At 48.4% G+C, this 22507-nt stretch overlaps 1 protein-coding gene across 1 annotated transcript; it reads right to left on the bottom strand.

Annotated features, from left to right (window-relative positions):
• Positions 1-36: 36 nt before the first annotated feature.
• On the bottom strand, positions 37-8632 carry PLEKHF1 (pleckstrin homology and FYVE domain containing 1). Its single transcript, XM_040253751.1, has 2 exons — positions 8503-8632; positions 37-1236 (listed from the first exon to the last, which is right to left on the bottom strand). The coding sequence occupies exon 2, from the start codon at positions 1220-1222 to the stop codon at positions 383-385; it is 840 nt and encodes a 279-aa protein (XP_040109685.1). The 5' UTR covers positions 1223-1236; positions 8503-8632; the 3' UTR covers positions 37-382.
• Between the last annotated feature and the right edge of the window lie 13875 nt (positions 8633-22507).

Raw genomic sequence — 22507 nt, forward strand, 5'->3', positions numbered from 1 at the left:
GAGACCTCACTCCAGTCCTACCTTCTCTCTTGTCCCTAAAGGTGCCTGGGATCATCTAATTCTAGAGCTACAGCTCAAAGGGCTGAGAAAGGACATTTGTTCCCAAGAGGCCTAGGTATTTGGGGCTTGCTAAATGAAAAGGTAATTACCTTAAGTGGAACTGGAAGGATGCCAATATCCAAAAAGAGGCACTGGGGGTTTGGAGTAAAGAAGCCACTTCCCCTGTGCCCTCTACCCATGGGGTAGGGTCCCCTGGGGTAGGGAGGGCCCTTCGGAAGGCTCGGCAGCTTGGGGAACTCTGCCCTCTCAGGGGTTCGGGCAGAGGCATCTGCTTGGACCGAAGTGACAAGGAAAGCCCTCCCTCATGGCTGCAGACCTGGGGTCAGCTGTGGAAGGCTGACCAGGACACGCCCGAGGCGTAGAACTCCACGTGGCTGGGCCAGTCCCCATCTCCACTGCCCTCCCTGTCCTCGTCTGAGTCATCGTCGTCTCCACTGGACGCCCCGCAGACGGCCCCCGCCAGGTAGGCCGACGGCCCGGGGGACCCGAGGCCCTGCTCCTCCACGTCCTCCTTCCGCTTCTGGGCGGCCAGCTCGCGGAAGCAGAGGCTGCAGACGCGCAGGGGCTTGGGCGAGAGGCGCGGCAGGAGGAAGCGCTCGCGGGAGCACTCGGCGCAGACCACGAAGCCGCATTTGCGGCAGTGGTGCCGCCGCGTGAGCGCCGAGAAGCGCGTCTGCGTGCAGCGCATGCAGATATCCGTGGCCTTGTCGGGGATCCAGGGCGCCGCGTGCTCCGTGCTGGGCTGCAGGCCCGTGGCCAGCAGCTGCCGCCGCACGCACTCCTCAATGTGGCTGATCCACTCCTGGCGTTCCGTGGCGGAGGCAGCTGACACCACGAAGGACTTCTTGGCCGTCTTGATCATCCAGCGGTTCTTGGCCTGCAGAGTCTCCGGCAGCGTCTCCAATGTCACCTCCTCCAGCGGAATGATGTGCTGGCTGCGGTACTTGCGCTTGTTCAGCACGATGCTGCCGTACACCAGGATGTCGTTGAAGAGGAAGAAGATGCGCGGTTTGGCCTTCTTGCGGCACTCCTTGGTCAACACGCCCTCACCCAGCAGCACTCGGCCCGGCAGGGCCAGTGGCTGCCCCGATGCCCCAAAGCAGCTCTCGACAGCCGCGATGCGCTGGCTGTTGATCTCCGTGTTTGCCAGGTAGTCCACCATCTTCGGCCACTCGGCTGTGGGAGGAGCGGCAGAGGAGGTGTCAGCTTGCTCTGACATAGCTTGGGGTCAAGACCAACCCCAACCCCCAGTTCCCCAACCCATAGGTCAGACAACCCACTAATTACCCCCTCTGCAACCCAGGAGGCCCAGATGTGCCACTCAGCCAAGGCAACTGGCTGCTCCAAAAGTCACCCCTTAGACGTGGAGTTACTGGGAGGTGAGGGGTGTGTGGAAGCCAGTCCAGGATGGGAAAGCAGTACTAAAGATGTGTGACTGAGTGGGGGCAGGGTGGTGGGGGCTCAATCCTCGGGGAGCCTTGGAAGACAGGGCAGAACAAGCCTCAACACCATCCACCGCCCAAGGGACAAGGACACTGAGCCCCAACTCCCATCAGGGGCTTCCGGGAGCACTAACTACCCAGTGCTTTGGGCCTGTCTCAGGCAGAAGGGTGCAGGAGCCTTCTGGGGAATGCCAGACAATGGAGTGCTGCAAACCCAAAGGTCACTGACTCTCCTATCTACCAAGCCAAAGCATCACAGACCCTGCAACCCACTCACTCAGCCCGTGGACCCATTCACGAGCCACTCAGGAAGCAACTACTGTGTGCCTAGCACCGTTCCATGCACTGGGGATACAGTGAATAAGAAAAGGCTCCTGTTCTGATGGAACACCACCAACACCAGCATCACAGGCACCACTGCAGAGTGCTTCCATGTCAATCAGGACTGTCTCAACTTGTCTCAACTTGTCCTCACACCAACCCTAGCTCGTAGAATTACCATTAACAGAAGGAAACTGAGGCTCTGTTAGGAATCAGGCAGCCCAGAGCCTGCACCGCTGGAGACCACACTGCCCAGAGCCCTCCTCCAAGAAGAGAGAGGCCTCTATCCTCTTCTGCCAAGCACTCCGCATGGTAGCCCCAGCTCTCACCTGGGCCTCCTCTGCTCTGTCCACACCCACTCCCCTTGACTCACCAGACTCATAGCATTGAAGACACCCAAACACTGCTGACCCAGGTCAAGCCTGCAGTCCCAGCTCTCCCCTGAGCTGCCCCTGTGACCTCCCACCAGCTCCTCTTCTTTTCAGAAACAAACCACCATTCACCTAGTTGTGGAAGCCTGAAATCTAGGACTCATCCTTGAATCTCCTCTTTCCGGTACTCCCAACATTCAACCAATGAGCAAGCTCCATCATTTTTCTCTCTCACACTTGGCCCTAGTTTGCCCACTTCTCACCACACAACTCCAGCAAGGCTATCTCCCTTTCCAAAAGAGTCTCTCTGACTCCAGCTCAGGCAGCTTCTCCCCCAACCCAGGAAAGGGTTGGCAAATCATGGCCTGAAGGTCAAATCTGGGACACACCCTGGTTTTGTGAATAAAGCTTTATTGGAACAGAGCCATGTCATTCATTTACAGTGGTCTCTGCTGCCTTCCTGCTGCAATAACAGAGCTGAGAGCTGTGATAGAGACCATGTTTACTGCCTTTACAGAGAGCGTTTGCCAACTCCTGTAGGATGTTACCCTATTTTGCTTTTTCTTCACAGGATTTATCAGGAGCTGATATTTTCTTGTCTATCCATCATTTGCTTCCATGTTTTCTATTTCCATCACCCACTTCTAAATTCCATCAGAACAGGATTCTTTTCTTATTCACTGTATCCCCAATACCTGGAACAGTGCTAAGCACACAGTAGGTGCTTCCTGAGTGGTTAGTGAATGACTGAACCAAAGCTCCCTCAGGCCCACTGTGGGAGGAATGAGCCTCCGCCTCCTGTCTCTGAAGAGGAAGCAGAAGAGAGCGGACCCCACAGCCGCCGCCACCACCACCACGTGCATACAAGCAGAGAGCACACCCTTGACCAAACCGATCACACTCACAGAGTTTCTAGGTCACCACACTGCAGTTCCGTAAGTCTGGCCACCTGTGGGAGGCTGGAGTGGGGCCAATTCAGGGGCTGGATGCGTTACACAACAGGGGTGCTCAGCCCTGAGGCGTGTAGCGCTTGCCCCTCTCAGACCACAAGCTGTCCCGAGAAGAGCTGTCCACACCACCTTGTGTAAGAACCACTATTTTTAGGCTGCTGAACTGGGGCTGCATGTTGCAAACCCAGCTGATTATCAGTGACAGCCCTGGGCCATCCTGTTAGGACCAGTCACCACGTCCCTGTTGTGGACAGTCTGGCAACATTCCAGAGGCCACCCCCAGGATCCCTGGGACGGGCTAGATGAGGGTTCCGCTGGAGAAGCTCAGAGCAGAGCAAAGGGAGAGGCACCAACAGCAGTGACTTTGGGACCCGTGGCAGCGACAACAGAGATTCTTGGCAGAGGGAAAGGGCAGAACAAAGGGTGAGCTGGGTGCATTCACACAATGGGCTACTGTCAGCACCCAATCCACGTGGGCCAACATGGAGCGACAATAGACACCGAATGCTGAGTGGAAAAAGCGCCCTGCAGGACGATCTGACCCTGTGTTTGCAGAAATTCTGCATTTAAGAAGTGTTCACAAACTACATCTGTAAATAAAAGTGGCCAGGATGGAGCCTTGCACCCGTGAGGATGGCTGCTATATAAAAAAACAAAAACAGGAAATAAGTGTTGGCAGGGGGATGTGGAAAAGTTAGAACCATTCATGCACTGTGGGTGGGAATGTAAACTGGTGTAGTCACTGGGGAAAAAAGTATGGAGGTCCCTCTAAAAATTAAAAATAGAACTACCATATGATTCAGCAATCTACTTCTGATTGTTTACCCAGAGAATTGAAAGCAGGATCTACAAATGGTATTTGCACACTCATGATCATAGCAGCATTATTCACAACAGTCAAGCAGTGGAAGCAACCCAAGTGTCCACTGATGGATGAATGGATAAACAGAATGTGGTATGGACACAATGGAATATTATTCGGCCTTAAAAAGAAATCCTGTCACTTGCTACAATATGGATGGATTTTGAAGATATTATGCTAACTAAAATAAGCTAGTCAGAAAAAGACAAATACCACGATTCCACTAATATGATATATCTATAGTAGTCAAACTCATAGAAACAGAAAGTAGCAAGGTGGTTACCAGGGCTAGGGGTGGAGAAGGAGGAAGAGCAGGGGAGGAGGGGTGAGAGGGAGAGGAGAGTTGTTATTTAATGGGTTTAGCGTTTCGGTTTTGCAAGATGGAAAGAATTCTGGAGATATTTCACACCAACAGGAGTATACTTAATACTACTGAACTGTAAGCTTAAAAATGGTCAAGATGGTTTACAAAAAGAGATGGACACAAAGCAAGATCAGGAGAAAAATGGGCTAGGGGAGGACACCTGAATATCATTAGGCATGTTGGATCAAAGATTTCAGCTTTATCTACAATATTTTATTTCTTTCATTAAAAAAAAAAAGGCAGCAGCATATGTGATAAAGTCCCAGTACCAATCAATTCTGGGAAGTGGGAACATGAGCTTTTTCTTTCTCTCGCTCTAAATATAAGGGCCTCAAAGAGAAAAGAATTTAGTGTAATGTCTGGGTCACCGCTGTAGGCTCTACTGGTCTGGCAGTGGGTGACCTGGCTGGGCCTCCCCTGAGCACACAGCAGCATGTTCACCATGCTAGGGTGAACATCTCAGGACGGAACACCACCTGTTCCCTCCAAAACTCCTGGGCGCCGCCACCTGGCAGAAGTGGGTGGAACCCCAATCTTGCGGCCTCACACCGAGGCCTAACACACAGCGCCAAGGCAGATGGACTTTATGTGGCGAGAAGAGGTGTCCCCCCACCCTCCCCCCCGCAACCCTGGCCTGGTGGGGTTGGGTGAACTCTGGAGGCACACTTGCCCAGAATCCACCTCTGACTAGATGCTATCCTGGTGGGCGGCATGGAGGAAGCGAGGGGCAGTGCCCATGAAGGGGAGAGTTTTGGGCAGGGGAAGGGCTGTAATGGTGTCTCTCTGTCCCTTGTAGGAGGCCCCAGGAGGCCCCATGCTGCTGGGTCCCTCGTCAGTGGTTTACAGACCCCCTCCAGGCCCTGGTAGGCCCCGTTCAGCTGTTGGCAACAAAACACGGCCCAGGAAGGATGGGGAGTACCTGGTGACCATGAAAGGGGTCTGGTCTCTGAGCTGAGCCCACACACAGACGGGGTAGAGGGAAGGCTTTCGTGCCTCCTCCTCCATGGGCCTCCAGCAAGCAGCAGCTGGGGTGAGGGGCGAGCAGATGGCATCCTCCTAGGGAGCTCCCCAACATCCGCCCACCACAGCTGCCACCACAATCAGAACTCCACTTCACACCTGGTTTAACATGGCCTGGAGATTTGTTTTCTTGGCCATGTCAACAGCTTATTTCCCTGATCAGGGGTCCAACCTGCACCCCTCTGCAGTGGAAATGTGGAGTCTTAGCCACCGGACCCCCAGGGAAAGCCCCAGATTTTCTTGGTAAATGTGGCAGCAACCCCACCTCCCCATCCCCCACCCCTCCCAGCAGATGAGAAATCCTTTTATTTTTCTCACCGAAGAAGTGAACTACCCTCCCTTAGGACAGGGTGGAGGGAGAGCTGAGCCTGTGCCCGTTCCTTTTGTGGCTGCCTGCACCAGAACAGCCTGTGCTGACCCGTGTGGTACCCCAAGTGTTGACAGAAGGTGGACACTCATGAAGGGCCAGTGTCTGGGAGCAAAGAAGTAAACAGGCCAGCTCTTTCTTGCACGTTTTTGAAGTGGGGCAGGCTCCAGGGCTGGCCTTCCTGAACACCAGTGATCCCACCATCTGAATTAGGCCAACAGCGCTCTCAGTGAGTAAGCCATCCCAGTGTCACTGGGTGGCCAGGGTTCTATGCCTGACAGTTGAGGTGTCACACGTGATCTACACCAGAGGTAGCAAATCTACACCAGGTCCGAACCACAGCCAGCTTTTCTAAAAACAATTTATTGGAACATAGCCATATGCAACAGTGATTGGTCTGCAAAGCCTAGAATATTTACCATTTGGCCCTTCACAGAAAAAGTTTACAGATCCCTGATCTATACCCCCACACACTGTCAAATGCATAATGTGCGTGCTCCAGGGACGCACCTGACGTGGGGCCACGCCCTGATGGAGCTAGTCTCCTCCACTTGGACACAGCCTTTGAGATTCGAAGAGCTGTCTGGGGCCCCAACCTGGGAACCCTACATAGTAGGACCTGGGAGGGGCACTCAGGTCCACCTTCCATTAAGAGTTACAGTTGGGGACATTGCTTATTAGAGAGGGAGTTAATTGGCCAAGGTCACAGAGAGAGTCAAGGTGTTGGCCCTTTGGACTATCCCTTGGCTTCTCCAGATTAGGGCAGGGCTGATTTATCACCTGACCCTCATTCCCTCCAGTCCCAATTCGGCCCACATTGTCTTCATGCCTACCTGACTTTACCTTCCAAATATTTACTAAAGTCCTATTATGTGCCTGGCGCAGTTCTACTAGGCAGGACTAGGTACCAGGTTATAGCTGGGAGCTAGGGACCAGACCTTTCAGTATCAGACAGCCTGGTGCGACAGCCAGACTAGAAAGTATCAATAAATCAACAAAGTGATTTCTGATTGTGAATGCCACAAAGAAAAGGGCTTATGTGCTGAGCAAGGCTAGGGTGAGGGTGGGGGTCAGGAAAGGCCTGGTGAGGAAGTGACCCTGCACCAGCCTGAATGTGAAGGATTTTAGCCATGCAAAGGCCTGAGGGGAAAAAGTTCTGAGCTGAGGGAACAGCTCAAAAACCTGACTATGGAAACAGGAGGAGTAACAGGTAAGGTTAAAGGTGCTGTAGGAGCCAGTCTTGCAGGTCCACAGGCCAAGATGAGGATCTGAGTTTCTCTCCAAGTACAACCAAGTGTCCTTTCCTTCCAGAGGGGCCACCCCTCAGGCTTGTCCAGTTCTATGCTTCCTGGAAAGCCCTCCTCCATGAAAAGAATAGTAATAAGGAAAATCAACCAGGGGTGCCATTAACTGAGAGCTTACAGCTCACCAGGCACAACGGTAAGCACATCGCAAGTATTATTATGCCGATTCTTCACAAAAGCCCCAATGGGGAAGGTGCCACCTCCATCATCCAAAGTCACTGCCCAAAGTCCCAGCTCCAAGACAACCATGAGCTGCTGAAGACAGAATCCGAAATCCTCAGATTCAGAGGGCAGGGCCCCTCTCCAAATGCCTGATCTCCAACCCCCAACCCTCTCCACCCAGGTCAAGGGGTGGCCTGGGCACATCCATTAGCTTGGTTGAGCTGCCCAGCCCCTTCCTTTCTTGTAGTGGGCTGGGTTGCACAAGTCCCTTAGCTCAGCTGGGCTGCCTCAATTGCTCATCCTGGCAGCCCTGGGGGCTGATGTGTGCAGGGACACAGACTGAAGTCAGAGACAACCCCAGTGGAAATTGCAGGCCTAGGAACATGCCAGCATCAAGTGGAAATTCGCCAGCAATCATCCTCCCCTCTTCCCTGGCTTCTGACCTCCCTGGTGGTGAGTTAACAATGCTGTTCAAATTCCAAACGAATATATCCCTGATCAAGTTACAAAGTGACTCAGGGAATCCACTTTCCTATCTGAAAAAGTGGCTGGATGACAACTCTCCCCTGCACAGCTCTTCAGGTGTTCAGGGAGAGAAAGGGAAGGAGATTCCGGGTGATTCCAGGCTGGGAACGGCCACCTCTTTCTGGGTCAGCCTCAGTACTTCCTCTGTGAAATTGGAGATTAAGCCTGGCCTTGTTTCCTTTGACAACTCCCACCAAAAGTCACAAACTCAGAGGCTTCAAGGGCCAGCGAGCACCCAGGCCACCCGGAAAGCGCTACCACCCTGCCTCCCCTCCCGGCTTCCCTGGGCCAAACTACCCCTGCCCACTGCTCCACACCTGCAGACTGGGACCAAGAGTGGCGGCCCCCAAGATGGCGTGAGTCAGGAATCCCCGAACCCTCCCCAGACAGCAGGAGCGCTGAGATCCTTGCTGCCCCGGGTTCCAACGTCCACAGGCGTCTCCAGACCGTTTCTGCTCTCACTTTGTGCATGCCCCCGGGCACCCTGCCTCGACATCGGAGACTCCCTTACCTGTTTTCACTCCGCTGTCCTTGGAGCTCCTAGCATCCCCGACCCCGCCTCCAGCCCCACCAGCCAGCAATAAGCGCCTTGGTCCGAGCCTTTGCTCGGGGCCAGAGTCCGAGATGGCACCGGCCGCACGACCGCCCCGCCCGAGTCCAGGGGCCACCTAGACGAGGAGCCCGGGGGAGCTGGGAGGCAGTCGGCCGGGAGCCCGCCTGCTCCGGGCGCCCCGGCCTGGCTGGTGACCCTTACCTCCTCAGCCGGGGCCCCTCGCGTCTCGCGTCCCACCAGGCAGCCGGCCAGACAGACCGCACTCGGCCGCCGCGTTCCGCTTGCCGGAGGGGGCCAACCCCCGCCGCCCAAGCGGCCGCGTTCCAACTCTCCTCGACACGCCCCCCTACCGCTGCTCCGCCTATCGGAGCCTGGGTGCGAGGCGGGGGCGGAGCCTGGACGCCCACTCTCGGAGTCAAGAGTTCCAGAGTTCCAGAGTGCCGAGCGGAGTGCGTTTGGGTGTGTTGGCGCTGCAGGCGGTACGGGCGTGGGGCTTCCTTGTCGCTGTCTCCCGGGACTGGCAACCCAGACTGAAGCCCTCCAGTCTCCCTTTCCTCCACCGCGCTCCGCACGCCGGCCCCGCGAGAGACTTCGAACTCACCCAACTGGGGCCTTCGGGCCAGGGAAGGGGTTGGGGAGGGAGGCGGTGGCATTACTGTGCCTTCCGCCGCCGCTGCTGGGACTCCCTGCTGCTGACAGGCATAGTCCTGTCTCAGCAATCGAGATTGATAATCATAATATTAAAATTCTTCAGCATTTTATGTTTTATATTTTAAACTTATATAGTGGAAACTTTCAAACATACACTGAAGGAAAGAGACTAATGGACTCCATGTATCCATCACCTAACTCCAACATTAACCGGTTTCGCCCTCTTTCTCCACCCTCCCCCACCCACTCCGCAACACTGAGCTGAAATGAAAGTCCAACCCTCAGAATCATCACTCCTGGAGGGTTGTCTTAACCTCCTTCTGGCCTCCTCTCAACACTTCGTTTCACACTAGCTTCTTCTTCCTGTTCCTCAAAACCCCAAGGTTCTTCTCACCTCTGGGCCTTTGCACTTCCTTTTTGCCGCCAGATCTTCTCATGGCTGCATTTTTGGCATTGAGATCCAACTCAAACTGTCACCTCCTCAGAGGCTTCCCTGACCTCTGAGGTCACCCTCATCTGCCTCACTCCCGTTTTGTTATTTTGTAAACCACATCTCCCAACCTGAAGTCATCCAATTAGGTCGCTTGTTTACATGTTCATGGCTTGTCTGCCCCACCTAGACTGTGAGCCCTGTGGCTGAACTGTACCCATCTTGTTCATTCCTTTCTCCAGTGCTGAGAGCGGACTTCAGCCTTTAGTAAATGTCTGTGGCACGGATGAGTTTGCCTTGCCAAATAGGGCAGAGCTGGGTAACTATGAAAGGGGCTGGCTCAGGCCAGGGCAGTGCACGCTGGGCCCGGACCAACTCAAGAGGAAGCTCCAGGTGCCTGGGTCCAGACCTCAGACTCTGCCCAGGGCTGGGGCCTGGAGGGCTGGTGCTGGGAGGCATGAGCTGAGTAGGGGGGTCCCCTGCTCTCCTGGGTGGTGTGGGCAGAGGCTGTGAGGTGGGGCCCAGTGCTGGGGATCTGCCTTTCCCAGCCGGAGTGGAGTGGGGCCAGGACATGGGCACATTCTCACAGGGGAAGGGGTTGGAGTGAGGGAGGAGAGAGCAGGGAGAGGCTAAGAGAAAGAGGGGGAATGGAGGCGATTGATGGGCAAGAAGGCCACCACCTGTGACCTTGGAGAGTCCACGTACCCCACCACAGCATCCCCAACTCCACCACCTTCCCAGCTATTACCCTCACCTAATTGAAGCCACAGCCTCACAAAAGTACTTAAACACTTATAAAATGTATTGCCAGCACGTCATCTGGAGAGATTACACAGAAATATCAGGATTTTCAGCTCCTCTTAAATCAGGATTTGAAAGAGCTGGTCCCCTCTCTCCACTCAGGGCTGCCCCCTTTAAATGGGGCACGTGTTCTCCCACTCACCTCCGTCCCCACCATTCTCCATGGCTTCCCTCTCACCCCACTTTACCCACTTATGTACCTGCAATTGAATAGCATTTGAGTTTATGATTTCCGGTGGTGAAGTCAAGCCTCTGCACCAGACAGAGGAGGGAGAGACAAGGCCCCGAGATCCCAGAAACTGAGTTAGAACCAGGAAGGCCATTTGGGACGTTGAGACACTGGGAAATGCCATACCAAGTGTACACATGCTTGTCACCCCAGGGGGAAGGGATGGGGGCACCTGGAGCTTAGTTTTCAAGGCCATGTTGGTGACTTCCTCGGTGCTAGACCTACCACCTCCCTCACTAGGGGGGGCTTCTCTAAAGGTGGGCCTGCCTGGGGTGGGGTGGCTGTAGGAATGGAACTGGAAAGCCCTGTGAACAGGTCTCTGGCATCTGACTGTGCGCTTGGCACAGAGCAGGTGTCCCGGAAAGGGAAGCCTTTATATGATTCTGGAAAACCAGAGGGAATATGTACAGCTGTTGGTTCTGGAGTCAGGAGAGCCCAATTAGCCTTTCTCACCTCTGGTGCAGGGCCCACGGGGGCCCGTCTCCTCTTCTGTCCTTCCTTCCGGTGCTGACCTTCTACAGAACAGTGGGGAGTGCCAGGGAACCCCGGGAGGCAGCATGGACTCCGATCCTCTGGCTGTCTGCTGCTTCTCACCAGGGACGGGCTGTGGGTGGAGGAGACCGGGTGGAGGGCCGACTCCTCCAAATAAGAGGAAAAACTCGTGACTCAGGGAAAGGCAGAGGCTGAGTCAGCCAAGCCACAAGCTGTGGAAAAAATGAAGTCTGCCTGAAGGTTTTTCTGCACCTCAGGTAAGAAGCCCTTTCTCAGGGAAGGCTGGCTTTCAGACTTCAGGAATTAGGCCTTCAGGAGAGCACCAGGCTCAGATTAGGGGTTCTAGTAATCACTTGTGTGGAAAATGCCAGGAATTTTTTAATTGGAGCAATTCTTAATTTCTATATAAGTGTCAAGCAGTGTGTGCTAAACACTTCACATCCTATCTGTCCCCAGGGTGGACCTGCCATTCCCAGCTTTGGGCTAGAGAAAAGTGAGACAAGAGGCCAAAGCTTGGAATGGTTAATTATTGAGATGAAGGTGCAAATGTCTCAGCAAGAGGGAGAGAAAACAGAAGGGGCAAATAGTAACAACGGATGACCGTAGGTCAGAGGTCAGTGAAGGGTCAAATGGTAACTGTTCTGAGCTTTGGGAGCCAGGATCCCTGTGGCAGCTACTCTCCTCTGCCTTTGTCCAGGACATAGTGAACAAGCCCTCAGTAGACTTCACTTGTCTGATTGTCATGTCATTTTCACACGTCTTGAAAGTTTCTTCTGAGTTTTTTCCAACCACCTGAAGATATAAAACAAGTGACAGGCTGGAGTTTGCCGAGCCCTGACTTACAGCTGTTCATCATACTTTACCTGCAGCTCTTCCATTGGTTTGAAAATATTCAAAACGGAAAGTGGGGGAAAACAAAGAAGAAAGGGAAACAGAGGCCATCCTACTTATAACGGGCAGATTTGGAATTAGTCAAGTTTTCATGATTCTCCATGCTGCCTTTGTCAGTTACACAGCTGAGACTGAGTCTCAGGGCTATGGAAATGTGGACATTGGGGGGAAATTTCTATTCGAATGGTTATGAAGATTGGTTTTAAGGAAGGATACCTGGGGTATTAGGAAACTATGATTTCAAAGGAAAATATTTCAAAATGTTTGGATTGTGGATTGCTGAATTATTGGATTTGAAACCACAACGACATCTATACTCTGCTAAACCAGGGAACTGAACTGCAGCGCTTTCCTCTCCCCTCCCCCTCTCTGCAGTGTCAATATTTATTCTGTTCCGTGTGTAAGTTTGCCCCGTGTTTGTCATTCCCAACCTGCACATCCTTTTCATATTTGTGGGCATTTTTGTTCCTGTTTCTCATCATTGGTGTCTCCATGAGGCTCTGACTGGGCCAAACGGGAAAACAAGAAAGACGAAAAGAAACAATGCTCTTTGAAAAATGCTTCAGGTGACGGAAATATACGCGTTCACCTAAATATATTCTTCACAGTGATTTAGACACACCTAGCTCCTCAAATGGAGGAAAGCTAAGAGGCCTCTGCCAGTACTGGTTTAACAAGGTTCTATCTGCATCATCCATTCATTCAACAAACAGTTATTGGATACTCTTTTTGTCACCCCAAGCAGCAGATGCCATGATGAATGAGGCACTGTTTCTGCCCTTGAGGCACTCACAGTGAAGCAAGGGCAGACCTGTGAACACAGGCTTATCCTCGAGGAGTGAGAACTGCTCGCCCCGAGCAGAGGGCAGAGGTCATCTCTGGTGAGAATGGTCTTGGTTGGATAATACATCTTGGAGCATTATTTTGGCATTAAAAAGTTCAGCTTTTGGGGACTGGCTGGCAAAGAATTCTTCATCAGAAGCATTTGAGGCAAGAAGAGGAATTTTGGGGGTCAGGAGCAAGAAAGCTAGAGAGAGAAAAAGGCCCAGCTCAAGGTGCAAGAGAGAGCCAGGGGAAGCCCTCTGAGAAGTGAGACCAGAGAAAGTTTCAAACGGCAAGGATGGGTGATATTCCATTTTTTTTTCCTTCACTTGTTTTTTTTTTTTTTTTTTCCTTTTAAACTTTTTACTGTATATTGGAGTATAGCCAATTAACAATGTTGTGATAGTTTCAGGTGAACAGGGAAGGGACTCAGCCACACATATACATGTATCCATTCTCCCCCAAAGTCCCCTCCCATCCAGGCTGCCACATAACATTAAGCAGAGTTCCCTGGGCTGTACAGTAGGGCCTTGTTGATTATCCATTTTAAATAAAGTAGTGTGTACATGACCACCTCAAGTTCCCTAACCTTCCCTTCCCTGCATTCTTCACCTCCCCCCTCCCCAGCAACCAGAAGTTTGTTCTCTAAGTCTGTGAGTCTCTTTCTGTTTTGCAAGTAAGTTCGTTTGTATAATTTCTTTTTAGATTCCACACGATGTTCCATTTTAATTACTTACTAAGCTGCCCAAGAGGTTCCACATTTTTGGCCATTACCCCTCTGCTGCTGCTGCTGCTGCTAAGTCACTTCAGTCGTGTCCGCTCTGTACGACCTCATAGACGGCAACCCACCAGTCTCCCCTGTCCCTGGGATGCTCCAGGCAAGAACACTGGTGCTTCGTAAAACCCACACTATTGCTGGTGGGAAGGTTAGTTGTTCTAGCCAGCCTCCAAGGACAGCAGTGCAGCAGCAGCTACCACTTGAAAGAGGTCAGGACCCTTCTGTCCAGTTAGTCCGGTCTAGACATGTATGTCTAATAAATTCTAGGTCTTTATTCTCGTGCAGAAGGACTTGTGCTCATTTATCCATTGCAGCTTTGATTTCAGTGGAGAAGCAGTGAGGATAACCCAAATGATAATCAATAGGAGAATGGTTAAACAAATTATGCATGCCATAGAATGGCTTATCACACTTAAAGGGAAAGAGGCAGGTCTTTATGTCCTGATGTGGAAGGATTTCCAAGATACATTGAGTGAAAAAAGTAAGGTGCAAGAATAAGTGTGATTTCCTATGTGAGTATGAATGAAAAATATTGCTGGCAGAATTCACAGAAAACTGGTCCCAGGGGTTGACTGTGGAAGAGAGAATTAGTGACTCAAACCCATGAGAGAGAGACTCACATTTTATACCCTTGTCATGTTCACAGTCCACATTGGATAGTGTGAACCTATGAGCCTGTGTAACCAATAGGAAATGACAGTGTGTGATTTTTCCAAAATATGTCATAAAAGACATAGTGTCTTCTGCCATGCTGTCTTGGATCACTGGCTCTGGGGAAAGGCAGCTGCTTAGTCATGAGGATGGTGAGCAGCCCTGTGCAAGGAATCCCGTGGTGAGAAACAGAGCCCTCCTGCCGACAGCCAGCACCAGCTTGCAAGTATGTGAGCAAGCCAGCCTGGAAGTAGAGCGTCCAGCCCCAAAGAAGCCCGGAGGTGGCTGCAGCCCAGGCTCTTATCTTAACTGCAACCTCCTGAGAGACCTTGACGCAGGACCTTTCAGCTGAGCCACTTCCTAATTCCTGACCCACAGAAGTCATGTGGTATAATAAACGTTTATTGTTTCAAGCCAATGAATTTTGAGATAATTTATTATGTAGTACTAGATAACTAAGAGGTCTTTTGAAATCTGCACCTTTTACATTTGTGCATGTCCAAATAATGGTGGTGGTATGATGACAATAATCATAATCATATTAATAACCTAATATACACCATGGACTTTGTGGGCAACAATTCAAGGATATTACTGTTGGGTAGATCTGGGGTGGAGAGATGGGAACCACTGCCTGGGCGATGATCCCTGGACTACGAAGGGACCCTGCCCGGATGCTCGGAGAACCTGGCTTCCAGGTGTGTGTAAGGGGTGGGGCAATGGAGAGCCCTTTGGGGCAGAGGTTTCATACTAGCTGCCTGCAGGCTCACAGACCCTTTTTGCTTGGCTAGCACACTGGATTTTGTATTTTTAAATTTAAAAAAAATATATTTATTTTTGGTTGCGCTAGGTCTTCGTTGCTGTGTGCAGGCTTTCTCTAGTTGTGGTGAGTAGGGCCCTACTCTCTGCCATTAGAGAAATGGCAGAAAGTGAAGAGGAACTAACGAACCTTTTGATGAGAGTGAAAGAAGAGAGTGAAAAAGCTGGCTTGAAACTCAACATTAAAAAAACTAAGATCATGGTATCTGGTCCCATCACTTTATGGCAAATAAGAAGGGAAAAAGTGGAAGCAATGACAGATTTTATTTTCTTGGGCTCCAAAGTCGCTGCAGAGAGTGACTGCAACCATGAAATTAAAAGACGCTTACTCTTTGGAAGGAAAGCTATGACAAAACCTAGACAGTGTATTCAAAAGCACAGACATCACTTTGCCAACAAAGGGACAAAGGTCCATATAGTCAAAGCTATGATTTTTTCAGTAGTCATGTATGGATATTAGACTTCGACCATAAAGAAGTCTGAGTGATGAAGAACTGATGCTTTCGAATTGTGGTGCAGAAGACTCTTGAGAGTCCCTTGGATTGCAGGGAGATCAAGCCTGTCAATCCTAAAGGAAACTAACCCCTGAATATTCCTTGAAAGGACTATCGATGAAGCTGAAGCTCCAATACCTTGGCCTCGTGATGCAAAGAGCCGACTCACTGGAAAAGACTGATGCTGAGAAAGATTGAAGGCAAAAAGAGAAGGGGGCGGCAGAGGATGAGATGGTTAGATAGCATCACTGACTCAATGCACCTGAATTTGAGCAAACTCCGGGAGATAGTGGAGGATAGAGGAGCCTGGTGTGCTATAGTGCATTGGGCTGTGAAGAGTCCAACACAACTTTGTGACTGAACAACAACAACAAGGGGTTATTCTCTAGGCTGCGGTGCTCTGGATTCTCATTGCAGTGACTTGTTGCAGAGCACAGCCTGAGTAGTTGTGGCTTGCAGGATCAAGGAAGTCTGCATGCCATGGAGCAAGTAATCCCTTGTGCCAAAACTTCTGAAGTCCGTGTGCCCTAGAGCCCATGCTCCACAACAAGAGAAGCCACCACAATAAGCCCTCACACTCACTGCAGCTGGAGCAAACATGCATGCGACGGTGAAGGCCCGGCACAGCCAAAAACAAAGCAATAGATAATTGATGGATTAAAGGAAAGAATTGCCAACTTAAAAAAAAAGTGCACAATGTGAAAGTTGTGAGTGGCGTTTTTATTTGGCACAAAATGAGGGCTATAGCCCGGGAGACAGCACCTCAGATAGCTCTGAGAAACTCCTCCAAAGAGGCAAGGGGGAAAATTCAGTATATACGTGATTTTGGTGAAGGAGGAATGCATGCAACCAAGCACATATTTTTCCAAAAGCTTTCTACTAGTCTTGTGAAGCTTTTGCTAGTCAAGAGGAATAATCGTCACCATAAAGGAATTTAGTGCTTTTCTAGATATGGGAGATACAAGAATTGGGCTCATAAAATCTGCTCCTGAAAATATCTAACTATCTGAACACTTGTCTTGCCTTTTTTTTTTTTTTTTTCCCGAGCCTCATTTCTGCTCTCCATCTTGAAGGTGTTAAAGGTCAGCAGTTGCAGCAGCACATGATTTAATCATTGGAGAGGTAGATGGCAAGTGCCCATGGCAAGTGCCAACTTGTGGTTGACAGAATGTTATAAGAACATTATTCATAATAGCTCCATAATGAATATAACTCGTGTCCACCAACAGTAAATGGGTAATAGACAGTGGTGTATTCATATAATTGGATACTCCTCAACAGTAAGAAGACTCTGTGTGTGTATGTGTGTGTGTGTGTGTGTGTTAGTTGCTAAGTCATGTCTGAATCTTTGAGACCCCATGGACTGTAGCCTGCCAGACTCCTCTATCCATGGAATTCTCCAGGTAAGAATACTGGAGTGGGTTGCCATGTCCTCCTCCAAGGAATAAAATTACTGCTATACAAAAGAAAATATGTATCTCATAGGGATGAATGTCCCAGACACTATCTGGATTTTGGTGATGATTCCACATGTGTACACACACATAAGGGGCCTCCCTGGTGGCTCCAATGGTAAAGAGTCTGCCTGCAAGGCAGGAGACCTGGCTTCAATCCCTGGGTCAGGAAGATCCCCTGAAGAAGGGAATGGCAACCCACTCCAATACTCTTGCCTGGAGAATTCCATGGAGAGAGGAACCTGGAGGGCTGTAGTCCATGAGATCGCAGAGTCAGACACGACTGAGTGACTAACACATGCAAACACACATGCGCATATAAACATTTATAAAACAATCCACTGAAGTTTGAACATAAATTTTAAGATTTATCCTTTGTATTATACATATGTTATACCTCAATAAAAAAAATAGATGTAGCTTTAAAAAATCTGCTCTGAGTGCTATTTGAGGGCATGCATCCCACAGTCCAGCTCCTTCCCAGTGTTTGGACTCTGAAGACTAAGTGTGGTTCTCACAGGATGTGCTGTCTAGGGTGTTTCCTGGTGCCTCTCCCGGAGCAGCACTGGAGTCTGTGTGGGGCAGCCAACTAGGGACAGAAGAGAGCAAGCAGTCTAACTGGGGCTTTCTCCCCTACGCTGTGCCCAGACAGTGAAGGCTGAACGAAAATGCATGTGACATGTGATATTGTGATTTATAAAAAATATATATTTGGTCAGTCCCCTGTTTCTGGTACAGAGCTCCTAAAACTCTTGGTGTTTCCTAAGTGTCCAGAGCTATAAAAATATCTCTTGTTATGTTAATGAGGTGGCCTTTGGGATGCACCTAGGTTTGGGGGCAGGTTGCTAAGAGAACCAACTGCTTTCACTTACGCCTCTGGCAACCACTGTACTCTATGAGTTTTGTTTTTTTTTTGATTCCATGTAAAAGTGAGATCATACAGTATTTGTCTTTCTTTGACTTATTTCACTTGGTTTAATGCCCTCTAGGTACATCCATATTGTCACAAATAGCAAGATTTTTTCCTTTTCTATGGGAGTATAATATATTCAACTTACATTTATACTATGTCTTTGGGCTTACCAGGTGGTGCTAGTGGTAAAGAACCTGCCTTCCAATGCAGGAGACATAAGAGACATGGGTTCGATCCCTGGGTGGGGAAGATCCCCTGGAGGAGGGCATGGCAACCCACTCCAGTATTCTTGCCTGGAGAATCCCATGGACAGAGGAGCCTGGCTGGCTGTATTTCATAGGGTCACATAGAGTGGGACATGACTGAGGTGACTTAGCACATACTACAAGTTTATTATTCATCTATCCATAGACACTTAAGTTGCTTCCACATCTTATCTATTATAAATAATATTTCAGTGAACATAAGGTGCATATATCTTTTCAAGTTAGTGTTTTCATTTCTTTTCGATAAACATCCAGAAGTAGAATTGCTAAACCATATGGTAATTCTATTTTTAATATTTTGAGGGATCTTCATACTGTTTTTCAAAGTGGCTGCACCAATTTACATTCCCACCAACAGTGCAAAAGGGTTTCCTTTTCTTCACATCCTCACCAACACTTGTTATTTCTTATATTTTTGGTAACAGCCATTTTAACGGTTATGAGGTGATAAATCATCGTGCCTTTGATGTGGACTTCCCTGATGATTAGTGATATTGAACATCTTTTCATGTATCCACGGCCATCTGTATGTCTTCTTTGGAAACATGTCTATTCAGATCCTCTGCCTATTTTAAAATCAGACTGTTTGTTTGCTATTGAGTTGCATGAGTTCTTTATATTTTTTGGATATTAACTCCTCGGCAGAAACATGGTCTGCAAATATTTTCTCCCATTCGACCTTTTCCTGTTGCTGATAGTTTCCTTTGCTGTGCAGAAGCTTTTTAGTTAGATGCAGGCCCGTTTGTTTATTATTGTCTTTGTCACGTTTGTTTCCGATCTTAAGTTAAAAAGGTCATCACCAAGGCCTATGTCAAGGAGCTTACTACCTATGTTTCCTTCTAGGAGTTTTATGGTTTCAGGCCTTACATTCAAGTCTTTAATCTATTTTGAGCAAGTAAATTTTTGTGTATGGTGTGAGAAATTTTGTGTATGGTATGTCCAGTTTTCCCAACACCATTTATTGCAGACACTATCCTTTCCCCTTTGTATATTTTTGGCTCCTTTGTCCTAAATTGATTATATATTCATCAGTTTATTTTTGCACTCTCAATCCTGATTCATTAATCTTTGTGTCTGTTTTTATGCAAATGCTACAGTGGGTTTTGTTTGTTTGTTTGTTTTTTCTTTTTCTTTTTCTCTTTTTTCGTCCATGACTTGTGGGATCTTGATTCCCTGACCAGGGATTGAACCCAGGCCTTGGCAGAGAAAACACAGAATCCTAATCAGTGGACCTCCAGGGAATTCCCTGTAATGCCTTTAGTCTTTGTGTGAGTATTTTTCATGTGTGTATTTACAATCCATATATATCCGTTGGTAAAGCATCTTTTGGAATATTTTGACCACATTTTAATTGGGCTATTTCCTTTTTTGTTGAGTTTGGAGAGTTCTTTATATATTTTGGATCTATATCCCTTTGTCAAGTATGTGATTTGCATGTATTTACTCCCTGTCTGTGGCTTTTCTTTTTATTTTAAAAGTGTCTTTTACAGAGAAAAAGTTTAATTTTGAAGAAGTGTAATTTATCATTTTTTCCTATGTGGATCATGATTTCGGTGTTGACCCTTTGCTTAACCCAAACTCACAAAGATTTTCTGTTTTATTTTCAAAGTTTTATAATTTGACATTTTACATTAAGATCAGCAGTCTATTATGAGTTAATATTTGTATAAGACATAGGTCAAGGTTCATTTCTTTGCTAGCTATTCCAGCATCATTTGTTGAAAACATTGTCCTTCTTCCTTCTTTTCTTTAAGGAGTCTAAGCAGGGAGGTTTCATGGGGCATTTATGAAGATGCTGCTGTAGTTTTTCTTAAGAAACAGCAACAGAATGCTCAACATCATTATACATTATTAGGGAAACAATTGGATATCACTGCATATCTATCTGAATGTCTCTGAAAATCAAACCAGAACCAAAAAAAAAAAAAAAAAAAGAAATGGTAATACTGGGTGATGGTGAGAGTGAAGATCAACTGGACTGTCATACACTGCTACAAAGAAACCAAAATAGTGCAAAAGCTTGAGAAATAGTTTGACAATGTCTTAAGAAGCTAAACATACTCTCACCTGTGACCCAGCAACCTAATTCACAAATATTTACTCAAGAGAAGCAAAGAGCCTTTGAGTCTGGGATTTTTTTTTTTTACTGTGATGCATTTGAGATTTATCCTTGTTGCTGGGTCTACAATAGTTTATTCCCTATTTTGACTGAGTTCCTTTTCATTTAATTGTATTGATATACCATCCACCACATAAAGGATTTTTAGGCCATTTCCAGTTTCTTGTTTCTATTAATAAACCTGTTACAAGTATTTGTTAACAGATTTTTCTGTAAACAAAAGACTTCTCCTAAGAATTCTTCAGCTGTTTCCTGACTAGGAGCCCAGGAGTTAGAACTTCCGTTCCCTTTTCCAAAGTCACAGAAGGGAATTTTCCAGCTAAGAAGTCAGAATTTCCCTCTCTTGAATCTTAGCAAGCAGAACACTGAATAAATAAAGATAAATCAGCAAAATCAAAATCAAAGACATACAGCAATAACAAAATGCAAAAACCTCCCATATCAAATGAAATAAAGCACCACTAGACAAAACAAAAAGCAACCTAAGAATAGAAATGGTCTTACAAAGCCCAGGGCAAAATATCCTGCCAAAAATGTTTCTACAGGAGCAACCAGGGACTTCCCTGCTGAACTTATGATTAGGACTCCACCTGCCAACGCAGGGGACATGGGCTTGACCCCTGGCTTGGGAACTAAGGTCTCATATGCCATGGGGCAGTTAAGCCCGTGTGCCACAACTACTGAGCCTGCCCAGGCACTCGGGAGCCCCTACTGGGTAACAAGAGAGGCCACTGCGATGAGAAGCCAGGGCAACTGCAACTAGAGAGTAGCCCCTGCTCGCAGTAACTGGAGAAAACCTGAGCACAACCACCGAGAACCAGTGTAGCTAAAAATCAATCAAGCAGTCTAAAAAAAAAAAAAAGGGAGCAACTAGAGTTAAGAGAAACAAAATTTCAGAAATGAACCTAGTTCTTAACTCTTCCCTAACTCCTGGTCTCCAAACCTCAGAGCTATAAGGGAGAAGAGAGAGTGAGAGGACAAAATCCTAGCGAGACTACTGAGTAATACCTTCCAGTAGAGAAAACAAGACTGAGGCTATCAGCAGGCATGACTCTGGGAGGAGACACAGAAGTTATGACTGTCTTCCACACCCCTGCCATCCCCTGGGTCTCAGTGTAGGAAGCCACCTGCTCTCCCTCCTCGTTTTGACTTTTCCTGAGGGGCAGTGCACTTAGAGATGGAGCACAGAACAATCATGTATCCATTGCTCTAATTTTCTCCAGCTACAGATTCCATAGGGATTCAGAAAACAGATGACTGCTGTTTGAAGAAAAATGTAGAAATATCTCCCCACCTAGAACTGCACTGTACGTTGATTTCTTTTAATTGCAATGAAAAAAAAAAATCTAGATCCCAGGGCAAAACTGCTCCTATTTCCTATTTGAGTCAGTACTAAGCTTTGCACAAGACCCATGAGCTGTTCCAGCCTGGGAGGGGGAATGAAGGGAGGGTTCGGTTAGTGTCTCTCCATGAGGGAAAGACACTGCCCACCTGTGCTAGCAGGCCTCTCGTCTCAACTGCTTTGCTGTCCAGAGTGAGTATTGTTTATTTGGTAACTAGGAAGCAGACCTCAAATCTTTGCCTGTAGGAGCTACAGGCAACAGGTTGACTTAACCACCTAATGGAGAAACACTGACCCAACTCTCCCTTCATTCCCCCTCCCAGGAACAGCTCACAGGGCAGTCCTGAAAGCCTGGCATGAATAGAAGAAATTACCCAGAGAGTTTGACACGGCTAGTGTCAGGATTAGCCTTTGCATCGCCTAGTGAAAGTAGAGTTAGTCCCTCAGTTGTGTTGGACTCTTTGCAACCCCAAGAACTGTAGCCTACCAGGCTCCTCTGTCCGTGGAATTCTCTAGACAAGAATACTGGATGGGTAGCGATTCCCTTCTCCAGCGCATCTTCCCAACCCACGGATCAAAGCCGGGTCTCCTGCCTTGCAGGCTGATTCTTTACCACCTGAGTCACTAGGGAGGCCCTTGTGTTGTGTAAAGATCCCTGAAAGTGTGTGTGTGTGTGTGTGTGTGTGTATGTCTTTCTGAAATGCAAATACTGCAAAACAACAATAACAACAACAAAAGAATAATCCAAAATCTAAATGTTCTACCAAATTGAATTGCAAAGTTTAAAAATGTAAACAGTGCTGCACCCAAAGCTTTATCTTGACGTACCTCTTTCACATGTCCTACTCACCCCGACTCAGCCACTTTGAGCTCATTTAGGTATTTTCTCTCAGCCATCTAGACTTCTTAAAAAGCTTTTATAATCAGTCTCGTGCTTCCTAGGTGGGACAGTGGTAAAGAATCTGCCTGCCAATGCAGGAGACACAAGAGACACAGGTTTGATCTCTGGGTTGGGAAGACCCCCCCTGGAGAAGGAAATGGCAACTCACTCAGT

This window comes from Oryx dammah, unplaced genomic scaffold, assembly GCF_014754425.2.
Source record: "Oryx dammah isolate SB20612 unplaced genomic scaffold, SCBI_Odam_1.1 HiC_scaffold_13, whole genome shotgun sequence".
In the NCBI taxonomy this organism is placed as follows: domain Eukaryota; kingdom Metazoa; phylum Chordata; class Mammalia; order Artiodactyla; family Bovidae; genus Oryx; species Oryx dammah.